An 11,304-nucleotide genomic window follows, 5' to 3' on the forward strand; every position below is an offset into this window, starting at 1 on the left:
CCGGGGGCGGGGCCACGGCGCAGCGGGCTGTTTGAAACGCACGCCGGAAACTCGAAGCAAACGAGGGGGGGCGGGGCGGGGCGGGGCCAATGCTTCTTGGCCTGTGGGGGGGGGGGCTGTAGCCATGGCGACGAAGCGGTTGGCCAGGTAAGGCCCAGAGCAGGCGCCGCGTCCTTTTTTCGAAGGGGATTAGTCGTGGGTGTCCGCGGGCGCGCGGAGTGGGGAGACTCTGTGGGGAGGCGGCCCGGCGCCTTCTGTGGAACCGTGATGCCCGTTCTTGTTCTTGCTAGTTCATGAAAGCGGCTTGCAAGGTTTTCTTCTTTCCAGGTTATCCTCCCAGCCACAGTCTTGTGAGGTGGGCTAGGCTGAGAGTCCGTGACCGGCCCAAAGTCACCCAACGGGCTAGGCATGGCCGAAGGGGGGTAGAACTCGGATTCACCCAGTCTCACTCTAGCCATTAGGCCACCCTGGATTTAATTTACTTCTCTGATGCATATAACCCCAACCCCCGATGCTCAAGGTAGCTTTAGGTACAATCCTATTCATGATTAGATAGGAAAAATTATAGCCAGACAGGCTGAGGAATGCTGGGAATTGTAGGCCATTGGGAGTCAGGGTTTGGGCTGCCAGGGCCCTGGACTCCTGGTCTTAGTTATTTTGCTGTTTGGGAATGGATGCATATTAAACAATAAAAAAGCAGAAAAAGGGCAGGGAGGAAAGGTGGGGAAGGACAAAATGAATTGTTCCAGCTGCTCTGCTGTTCTGGATTCTTTATGGATTTTTAGATGAGCATGGCAAAGCTAGGAAGGATTTTGCTACCTCCACTTGTGGTTGGGAATAGTTCCCATATGCATCTTGAATACATTTTGAGATTAGCATAGAAATGTTCCTGATCGATCCACTTGTGTTTTGTGGACATTTGACCCTGCTGTTTAGCCTTTTTGTCCTCTTCATGTTTATGTGTATGCCCATGTTGTGAATACCTATGAAAATGCAGGTGTGGTCTTAACCTTTATGGGGCTGCAAGGCATGAAGATTTGCCTCTGATTTGACTTGCTTCCTGACCTTCCAGTTAAGGCAATCAAGTTTTTTTTCTGGGTGGATGTCCTTTCACCATACTGGGAAACATAGTTTACTGTTATTTGTCATCTAATAATCCCCAAGCCCAGTTACATGGCAAAAAATGTGCAGAAATCTGGCATGATAAGAACAAGCTTCAATTAAGCAGGGTTGGGCTAGGTTGAAATCTGGATGGGTGACTTGAGTCCGGCATTGAACAGGCGGTTGGACTCAATGGCCTGCTAGGGCTCTTCCAACTGTGTGATCCTGTGTTCTCCCCCATCTCCTTACAAGGAGTAGTTTGGAAGCTAATTCTTGTAATGCTAAACAATAGTTTGTGTCGGTCTTCCTCCATCTGGTGCTTTCTTGATGTGTTGTGCGACAACTGCATGCACCCCTTTGACAAACTGGCTGGAGGATGCTGGGAAGCACCAGGTCAGGGAAAGGTGGTTTGTGATGTCAAACATGGCCAATATTGCTCTATGTGGATTTATGTCTTTTTATAGGAAACTTGGCATTATTAGAAGTATTTCCAAAACCTCATCCAGTGGCCACAGTCATGATAAACCCAAACTGCGTGAGTATGGTGTCTGTTTCACGAGCCAAATATTACTACTTTACTGTTGCAAATAATAATATCATAAAATCCCTTTGGTATTGCAGGACAGTTGTTTGACTACTTAATCGTTATCGACTTTGAGTCCACATGTTGGAAAGACAGAAAAGGTTACAGTCAAGAAATCAGTAAGTGGAAATTTAGCTATTTTGGGAATTTCTTTGGAGTGAGTTAGGACTCATGTGGTTTAAATATGTTTTCATACTTGTAATTTGCAGCCTACTCCAGCCCAATCTGCCTACCCCAAATTCTATGCATAAAGTTTTAATATACTGATATTTAATTTATATGAGAAGCTGAGGAGGCTGATGCTTAGCAACAGGTATGTGTTGGGGCACACGCACTGCCTAGTGTCATTCCCTTAGATTTGTCCAATCACTCAGCGTAATCTCTAGGCCACTAGCTTGGGTCTGGAGATTTGTGAGATTCCTGTGCATATGATGCTCTGCAGTACCTGTGGCCTCCCTACAATGTTGGGGGACATATTCCACGTACAGCAGCTGCATGGATATAGCTTTGTTGACACTGGCTAAGTTCAGACAACATGGTAATCCTTTACTCAATGAGTGTGGGTATTTGTTGAGACATGGCTTACTGTGTTTTTGGAACTCAGTTCTGATAACAAACTGGTTTGTTAACCATGAAGAGTTCATAACCCAACAGCAAAACATGGGTTCTCTTTATTGCTAACAAATCACAGCGTGATTATCCATGATTCAAGAACAACCTACTGTTCAGCAGTAACCCATACTCAACCCTTGATTGTGGGTTATCAAGTTATCTGAATCCAGTCATTTGAGAGAATGGGGTATCACCTGCTTGCCAAAACTGGGTACACTAGTCTTATTTGATTGCAGTAAGTAGCAAAGAAAGAACATAGAGAAGACAAATGAAGCAGGAAGTTGTTGGTGTGCTCGTGATTCGTCTCTGGAGGATTTAATATATGCTTTGAACTGGAGTGGGAATAAGATGGAACCCTGTGGGACTCAGGTGGAATGGCCCGCCTGAAGGGTGGATGATGTCTCTCTATAACCTGTTGAGTTTAAATGAAGTACTGTCATATTATTCAGGTTATATCAGAGAAGTTTCTTGTTAACACTGGTGAACACTGAATTGCTCAGGGTTAAGCTGTTTGGTGGGTCACAGACATGCTTAAAAGTTGCTGACATACTTAAAATTTAAGGGTCTGAGTGCAATTTCTCAAATGAGCTAATGGTGATTTGCACAACCTTGTGAGTCAAGCTGAGCATGAATGACAGACAAGCTGAAAGTTGTCTAAACAGCTTCATTGTCTGACTGCTGTTTTACATTCCTCCCTTTCTCAGAGGAGCTTGGGATGGCTTGCTTAGGTCTCATTCCTTCCACCCCCTCCCCCGCTACACACTCTCTTATGAATTAGGTAATGGTGAGAGTGAGTGACTCCCCAAGGTTACTTAGAAGCATAGAAACATAATGAATCAGAAGGGACCTCCCAGGCCATCTAGTCTGACCCCTGGCTCTAGTCAGCTCCACTTATGACATGTTTACCATGTGCATGTCCAGCCTATCCTTGAACACCCTCACTGATGGGGCCTCAACTACCTCCCGTGGAAGCCCATTCCATACCCTCGGGGTCCTAACTGTCAGGAACTACTTCCTGGCATCCAAGTTGAGCCTTGGTTCCCTGCGCAAACTTCAAGGCTAAGTGTGAATTTGAGCTCCTGTCTGACAATTCTAGTCCATCCCTCTAATGATGCCTGCTTCTGAATATCTACTCTTGGTTGTTTTGGTAGTTGAATTTCCAGCTGTTTTATTAAACACTTCAAATGGAGAGATTGAATCTGAATTTCACATGTACATCCAGCCTCAGGAACATCCAGTTCTTTCCGAGTTTTGCACTGAACTAACTGGCATTACACAGGTATAACTTTTCTTTGTTTTGCAAGCAGTTTGTGGTACTAAGCTAGTAGTTTGAGTTTGAAGTTGCATGGATATTGTTTATATTACTTATGTTTCTCTGTGTATTTTGTTAAGACTGGGTGTAAATCAGGGCTTGGAAGCCTCCCAGCAATTTGGTTAATTATCTTGTTCTCTTCTATCTAGAGTCAAGTTGATGAGGGAGTTCCTTTGCATATATGCCTATCGCAGTTTTCTAAATGGATTCAAAAGCTACAAAAGGAGAAGAACATCACTTTCAGTTCAGGTCATTCAAGTTCTGCTGCTCCTGATGGACAATTGTGTGCTTTTGTTACATGGTCAGGTAATTCATTGCCTCTATTAGATGTGGGGAGAAGCAGATGGTGATGCCCCTGCCATTGAAAATCCTGCCAGCAGCCTCACCCCAGACCTTGACCTTGCCTCTGGTGTTTCACCATGTTTTGCCATGCCCTTTTGTGGCAGTATTTTTAAGACGGCATGTAAAGACTTGCTTTAAAACAGGCAAGGAAAGCAGCGATTTGCTGGCTGGGGAATTCTCCTGTGTGGTTGGGGAATCCCAACTCTAGGCTAGTCATGCACAGATTTCATATCACAACATACAACTCAGCTGTATTAGCATAAATATGAGTGTACATTATTCCTGCTTACTTAGAGTATGCCTGTGGAATGCTGTTTTGATTTATGCAGCTATACCGCATGCTGTGAAATCAGCACCATAACCAGCCACAACTGCACCACACACGAGACCTGCTCACAAGGGCGGACTTCTGTATTGTCCAGCCTTGAACCAGGCCAGCTTCCCAGTGTGGAGGTTTGTGTGCAACTAACAAAGTGTGGGGTGCAGCAACAGGGATATGCTGCCCTGTGCTGTGCAACTTGTATTTCATTTTGATGGTTGGTTTTGACCTTCTAGATACGAAGTACTTTGGAGGAGGAGGGAAGGCTGCTGGGATGACATTTGGCTTAGTCATAAGTTGTTGCTTCCAGCCTCTTCCCCTCTCCAGAATGCTGCTTTAGCCCTCTTTAAGGTCAATTTCCAATCTTAGAGATGCAGCCGGTGCGGTTCTTTCCACACTGGCTGTGAGGCTGACAGGGCCGTGGGCTCCGCATTCCAAGGGGCTGGGGCAGTTCTGAGCAATCCTGTGCCTCCCAGACAATGTTGGAATGCCACAGGATTGTGCCCTTAATTTCTCATGCTTCTGACCTGGCTGATAATCAATACCCAAAAATGTAAAGTGTTCACATGGGAAAGAAAGCTGTACAAATATTGATATTAAAACATTTTATGATAATTAGATGAACGCTTTGGTTGTTTGTCTATTGTACAGACTGGGACCTGGGGGTTTGTCTGCACTATGAATGTAAAAGAAAACAGCTGAGAAAACCAGATATTTTAAACTCCTGGATTGACCTCCGAGCAACTTACAAGGTGAGAGCACCAGCAAACTGAAACATTTGTACACTTGGAACTGTTGAGCAAAGAATATTTAAAAGGCATCTTTTGCAAGTAACTTAATTTGTTTGTTGTTGTACAAAAATATTGAGGTAATTGGAAGCATCTCTGCATCTCTAAATAGTAGATAGATTTAATTAGATAGGTGACATTTATGAAAGAAAGGTTTACTATAATTCTGCATTGCTTACCATACTGTCATATTTCCATCTGCTGACTTCTTGCTATCTTTTTCATTTTCTTCTGTTCTTTTAGTGTTTTGCTTTGTTGATTATATATAGGGATTATTGTTTGCATGCCCTTCCTGTATCTGCAGGTGGTCTTACTTTATGGTTAGCCAGTCTGGTATCATAGTTACAATGAGAGGCAAGAGACTCTGTGAGGATTACCTGGTCATATTGGGGTGGAGTCTGGAGGGAGAGGGTGGTTCGGTTTATTAGGGTAGAGAATGAGACCTGGCTAGTTGGGGGATGAGCCTAACTGCTCCTGGTGCTTGAGGGCGATCAGTAGCAGCAAATGGCAAAACCTGTCAGGCTAAGTGGAAAATTGAGAACTACAGTGGTGCAGTGCAGGACTGGGACTCGGGCAACCTGGGCTCTAGTCCCCACTCTGCCATGGAGCCAGCTAGGTGACTTTGGGCCAATCACAGACTCTCAACCCATCCTACCTCATAGAATTGTTGTTGTGGGGATAAGACTGAAAGCAGTAAGAGGAAAATGATGTGACCCACACTGAATTCTTTAAAAAAAAAAAAAAGAGGCAGGATATGAATCTAATAAATAAAAATAAACAAATGCATCTCACTGGGTGACTTTGGGCCAGTCAAATACTCTTGAGCTAATGTACCTCACAGAGTGGGCTGTGAAGATAAAATAGAGAGGAAGAGTACCTTGTCAGCTGTCTTGGGTTCCTTGCAAGAGGAAGAAAGGTGGGGAATAAATATACTAAAAAGATTGCTTTTTATAATTAGTTATATCCTGCCTTTTGTGGAAACAGATTCTTCCAGAGGAGTTCACAAAATTGACTAAGGGCTAGTGGCTTAACAAATTGAAAAGCACAAATAAAATTGGGGTGCATATCAGAATGAAAGAAATCACTGGGATGTTTCCCAGAGTGCAGTTGGTGGCAGCTGGCTCTGTTTGGGAGGACAGCAATCCAGTCTCCAAGGTATTCTTGTCTGCTTCATGAGAACAGAAGCTTGCAACAGTGGCCCTTTTAGTCCATCATTTTGTTCACACGGTAGACATCTTCCTCTGGCCCAAGCTCCCGAGCAACTAGGGTACATGGGTGCACTGCCTCTGATAGCCATTGATCTATCTGTCCAATCCCCTTTTAAATCCATCCAAAGTGGTGGCCCTCACTATTTCCCAGACAACTGAATTCCATAGTTTGCAAGTGTGAAGAAGTTCTCCTTTTTACTTGTCCTGGATCACCCACCAGTCTGCTCCATGGAATGACCCCGGGGTCTAGTAATATGAGAAAGGGAATAAAGTCTTTTTTCACTTTCTCCACACCATGATCATTTGTTCTTTCCTGCAGGACAGTTGGTAATAGATGGTCTCGCTGTTGGTTGTGGGAGGCACAGGGACAATGACGTGTCCTATGCCAAGTGTACAAAGCAAACAATGAATACCATTTAATATACTGATACTTCTGTTTGCTACCCTGTCTAGGGTAGTAGCTGAAGCACTTGGAATATTGCTCAGTCTCTAGTTGTTTGTTGTCCTGCTAGAGAGAGAAGGGCATATGAAGAATGAAATGCCAAGCTTTGGCTCCAAAGAACCCCATCTATCCAAACGTAACGGAACAGAGCAACTAATGCAATGCTTGCTTATCTTTGTTTTCTCCCAGCTCTTTTATTCTCGGAAGCCGCAAGGATTAAATGGTGCTTTGCAGGATGTGGGGATCATATTTGCAGGACGGGAGCATTCTGGTGAGCATGATTCTTTCCCCCCAGCCCACCATTCTTTCTTATACGAAGGTATGCAAAAGAGCTCTGAAAACATTTCAGAGTTCCAGACCCTGGAAGCCAGTGCTTAGGTATCTAGACAATGGAACATTTCAGTATTTTTCAAGGCCAACATAAAATGAGTCATACTCAGTGGAATATAATCTTATTCTTTTCCTGTAAAGCCATACCCTGAAATTCTAAATGCAATTGGGAAGCAGGGGATGGGATAGCTCAGGAAACAAAATGACTGCTTTCAGCTAACATGGTAAAAGAAATAAAAACATCTCTCTATAAGCAAGCATTTTGGCAATGTCTGTGACCCACCAATCAGTTTAACCCTGAGCGATTCAGTGTTCACCGGCCTACCAAACTGGGGTGGGTTTTTGTTGTTGTTGTTGTTTCCTTTGTACTTACATGAGTATGTTAACAATAGTGTGATCTCTTATTTTCTGCAGGGTTGGACGATTCCCGAAATACTGCTCGCCTTGCTTGGAGGATGATCCGTGATGGGTGTGTGATGAAAATCACTAAATCTTTGGATAAGGTCAGTGGTTTTTCTTCTTGGCACATGTGACTTGAAGTACAGAGAACAAGTAAAAGTTTGCTGAACCAACGTTCAACTTCAGTGTTGCCCTGAAGGATTCTGAGCCAGATTTTTGTCTCATTTGTGGTCATCTGTTCCTGTAGTTCCTACAATCTCTTAATTTGTTTATGGAATCTTTAGGTGCCTCCTGCAAAGAATTCTGTTGCCAGGCTTTTGAGTACGAAACCTCCCGATGGCAGCCCTTTGGGAAGGGAGGATGGTGCAAAACCAGCATGTTTGAATGAAAGCAGAAATGGTGATGTTGCCATAGAAATTAAAAATAATGAAGAAAATCAACAGCAAGACTTCACTCCTGTTGCACCTTTACATGGGAAGACTCATATTTTATCAAGAAACCACCCAAAGACTGATGTATATAGAAGAATTCAAAGCTGCTTGACCTCACACACTGGGAAACTCGATTCTCCTCTTGGCTATTTTCAGTCCTCCTACAGTAATCCTTTTGGCCTCCATAATAAGCTAGATAATGGCCACCTGATTTCAAATTCTTTGGACCAGAATCCAGGGCTGGTTTTGGTCTCTACTACTCTTTCCTCTGTCAATAATTCTGATATAGACATAAGTACCACTCCGGATTGTTATGCGATGTTGGCCGACTGGGAAGATGCAGCATTAATACAAGGATCGCAAGATGATCAAAGTTCATCTTTGCAGTTGAAAGTTGAACCAAATGATAGGAGTTCATTAATAGCTGGAGTGAAGATGGATATGATCAATTCGACTGCAATGACCTTAGGATCTAAAAATGTGGCAGAAGCTACTCTGGATGTGGAACTCTCCAAGGCCGTTAACTACAAAATCCCCAATCATAGCACAGACAGAACTGCAAATGAGTGTTCGAACGCTTCTGTGTTTAAGTTCCCTGTTGCACAGGTAAATACATCTTCCACTGGCATATCAAAAAGAGATCATCCCACATGTTCTTCTGAAATGCCCAAGAGGAAGCCTTCTAGTCCCAAATCTGTTCCTCCAGCCAAAAAACCCGCCTTTACAGTATTTGAAGAAAAAAGTGTCTCTAACTATTCTCTGCTATTCGGATCATGTTTGCACAATATACCTTCTGGCATCCTAAACTCCTCGGTCAACGTGAACCAGTCTTTAAGGCCTGCCGGAAACAGGAGAGTGACTCCTCCTCTGTGCAAATGTGGTCGAAGGGCGAGAAGGCTAAATGTTTCAAACGGAGGTCCAAATCATGGCAAAGCATTCTATAGCTGTCCAGTTGGAAAACAGGAAGGGAATAGAAAGGGCTGTGGGTATTTCAAATGGGAGGATACTTTTCTAAAGGAGAAATTCCCTCCTCCAACTTCACATGCCCTAGGGTTACCCCCTCCTGTAACAAGCTGCAATTCATCAAGAAATTCTCAAAGGAAATGCTTGAGCCTCCGGCCCTCTATGCGAACCTAACAAGTGACAACTCTTTCTTGCTAGTTGCAAAAAACACCTAGTTCACACCTTCACATGTTGTTGGCTTTGTTTGTGTAGTGTGTCACATTTCTGCAAATAGATGGACTGTATGGAGGAGCCATTGGGAAAGAAAAGTTGCAGGGGTCGGGGGAGACATCAGTGATGCTGAAAAGGAGTGTGATCAGGTTGTCGAAACTAATCTGAAGAAGTGCAGCTGGTTTAATCTTTTGAAAGTGTGTGCTTTTATCCTTCCCTACATTCTAGCCTTAGAAGGTTCAGCTTTTTTATGATTTTGGATTATGCTGCGATTTACTAAATAACTGCAAATATACATCCACTTTTGAAACATTTTTAAAAGGTTTTGTGAATCACCCGGATAGTTATAGTGATTGGGCTAGGTTGAAATGCAGTAAATCAGTGTAATAAAGCAATCAATACAATTTTGATTTTTTGTTTGTTTGTAAATGAAATAAAAACAATTCCTTTTTTTTTAAAGAATGGGCTTGGGTGGCTGAATAAAATTGACCACTTTTATATTGTTGAGGTGATCTGTTTCTGTCAATTTGTTCAGCTGCATGAGTCTCTGCAGCCCTCAAGGCTGAAGTATGCTGTGGAAAGGTCAGGGATTCACATCAGTCAGCTATTGAAAGAGAAGCCCTACCTTGTCAATCTTCATTAGTTAAGAAAGGAGATAGGAAGTTCTGCAATAGATGAGAGAAGCTTGGCTTAAGCCACTTAGAAGGAACAGAGTGCACAGCTGCAGAAGGCAGTGGCTTTTTCCAGGGATCCATAGAAGAATTGGCTCAACATCTTGAACACAGTCGCCCAAATTCTGAAATACTGTGAGTCTAGTGCAGTCATTGTCTGAGTAAGAACCCAAAGGCAGTTGTGTATGCTTGTTAATTAAAACTTTGAAACTGGGACCTGTGGTTTTAGCTGCTTTTATAATCTCACATAAATTTAGTGAGTTGCATTATTTTGTCCTAATGATTTGACTTTTGAGAGCATTGCTCTCAAACCAAATAGCTTCTATAGCTTTTCAACTGAAGAAGTTTTTGCCTACAGGGTTACAGTTTTAAAAAGACATTACACACGAAGGAATGAGGAAAGAAGAGTGGGGAAAACAGCATTGTTTAGCAAGGCTGGTTCAATGGCCCTGCATCCCCTCTCCTTTCTCTCAGTTGATTTGTTTCAGAAACTAAATTTCTTAAGGCGCAATCCTATTCATGCTTGGAGAAGCAGACCTATGGTTGCCTGTTGTAGAAGTTTTTTACGTCAAAATGTGTAGGATTGCCCCAGTAAGGTTGCTCAGTTAGGTCCCATTGCTTTCAGTAGAAGCTCTAAGCATGTAGTACACTTTCCCATTAATATAAATGGTGTCTACACATATTGCATCTTGGCTGGATGGAAAACCTTCCCTCCCCTTTCTGTGGCTTGAATATCCATCAGTGCAGCTCAATGCTGGGAAAAGCTTTTGTGGTAATGCTTTGTACGTTTGGTTGCTGCTGGATCCCTTGCGTCAGTGTGTGCACATTCGCATGCACATTGTTGTGACAGGCAGTTTCCTATCCTGCATCTGGGCTCAGGTGTCCGATGGGGCTTGGCCTGAGTTGACTACCTGAAATACTGGAATGGCTACAAGAACACACATCTGTAAAGAATCCTCTTGGTCCTTTTGCATTATGTTGTTTTAATCCAGGGAGATAGTCAGGGGAGTATAATCCATAAACCATTTAAACCACAATTGTGTGTGCTTAAAATGATTTCATCTATTTCATGGGAGAAGTGGGGGCGGCGGCGGGGGCATGATACTGTGGCAAATTGTCATTCTAACTCTTCAGTGGGCCAGACTCGGGAAGAGCAACCTTTGCTATGCTGGGAACCATCAAATAAAAGGCCAGTGTAGAAATGTTATCTGTGCTGAATAGATTTTGTCCTTCAGACATCGTGTTGCCAGGATAGAAAAAAATGGTGCTGGTTGTGTGCTTGAATACATGTCTAGTTTGGTCTTGTTGTGCTTCCTGCTGATTCACTGCACTGTTAACTTCTGGGCTCTGAAAGCAAAACTATTTTGGTTTCTTTTCCAGGGTACACAATGTTCTTTTCTGTATGAAACTCAACATCTGGAATTCAAGCTATGCTTTTCCTTTGCTTAATCTGGCAAGATGCTTTAGGATCTCATATAAAGTTTTTTTGGTGGGGAGAGATGCTCAGCCACCAATACTTACCAAAGCTCTGATCCTGCACTGCTTGTACACCTCAGGCCCCCTTTGAGAGACTGGATTATGAGCTTTGTAGTG

The 11,304-nt window shown here is 43.3% G+C and overlaps 1 protein-coding gene across 1 annotated transcript; it reads left to right on the plus strand.

The window, feature by feature from the left end:
* Positions 1 to 1,731: 1,731 nt before the first annotated feature.
* Positions 1,732 to 7,825, plus strand: ERI2 (ERI1 exoribonuclease family member 2). The gene is made up of 6 exons (XM_044433849.1): positions 1,732 to 1,803; positions 3,448 to 3,575; positions 3,758 to 3,914; positions 4,921 to 5,021; positions 6,897 to 6,978; positions 7,452 to 7,825. The coding sequence occupies exons 2-6, from the start codon at positions 3,507 to 3,509 to the stop codon at positions 7,568 to 7,570; spliced, it is 528 nt and encodes a 175-aa protein (XP_044289784.1). The 5' UTR covers positions 1,732 to 1,803; positions 3,448 to 3,506; the 3' UTR covers positions 7,571 to 7,825.
* The last annotated feature ends 3,479 nt before the right edge of the window (positions 7,826 to 11,304 follow it).

This window comes from Varanus komodoensis, unplaced genomic scaffold (genome assembly GCF_004798865.1).
Source record: "Varanus komodoensis strain SLA01 unplaced genomic scaffold, ASM479886v1 scaffold26, whole genome shotgun sequence".
NCBI classification, from domain to species: Eukaryota; Metazoa; Chordata; class Lepidosauria; order Squamata; family Varanidae; genus Varanus; species Varanus komodoensis.

Excerpts from the sequence above, each read along its gene's own strand:
- ERI2 (XM_044433849.1), top strand. The coding sequence starts at position 3,507 with ATGTACATCCAGCCTCAGGAACATCCAGTTCTTTCCGAGTTTTGCACT. Across the intron at positions 5,022-6,896 it reads ACCTCCGAGCAACTTACAAG|CTCTTTTATTCTCGGAAGCC; the intron begins GTGAGAGCACCA and ends GTTTTCTCCCAG. Across the intron at positions 6,979-7,451 it reads TGCAGGACGGGAGCATTCTG|GGTTGGACGATTCCCGAAAT; the intron begins GTGAGCATGATT and ends TATTTTCTGCAG.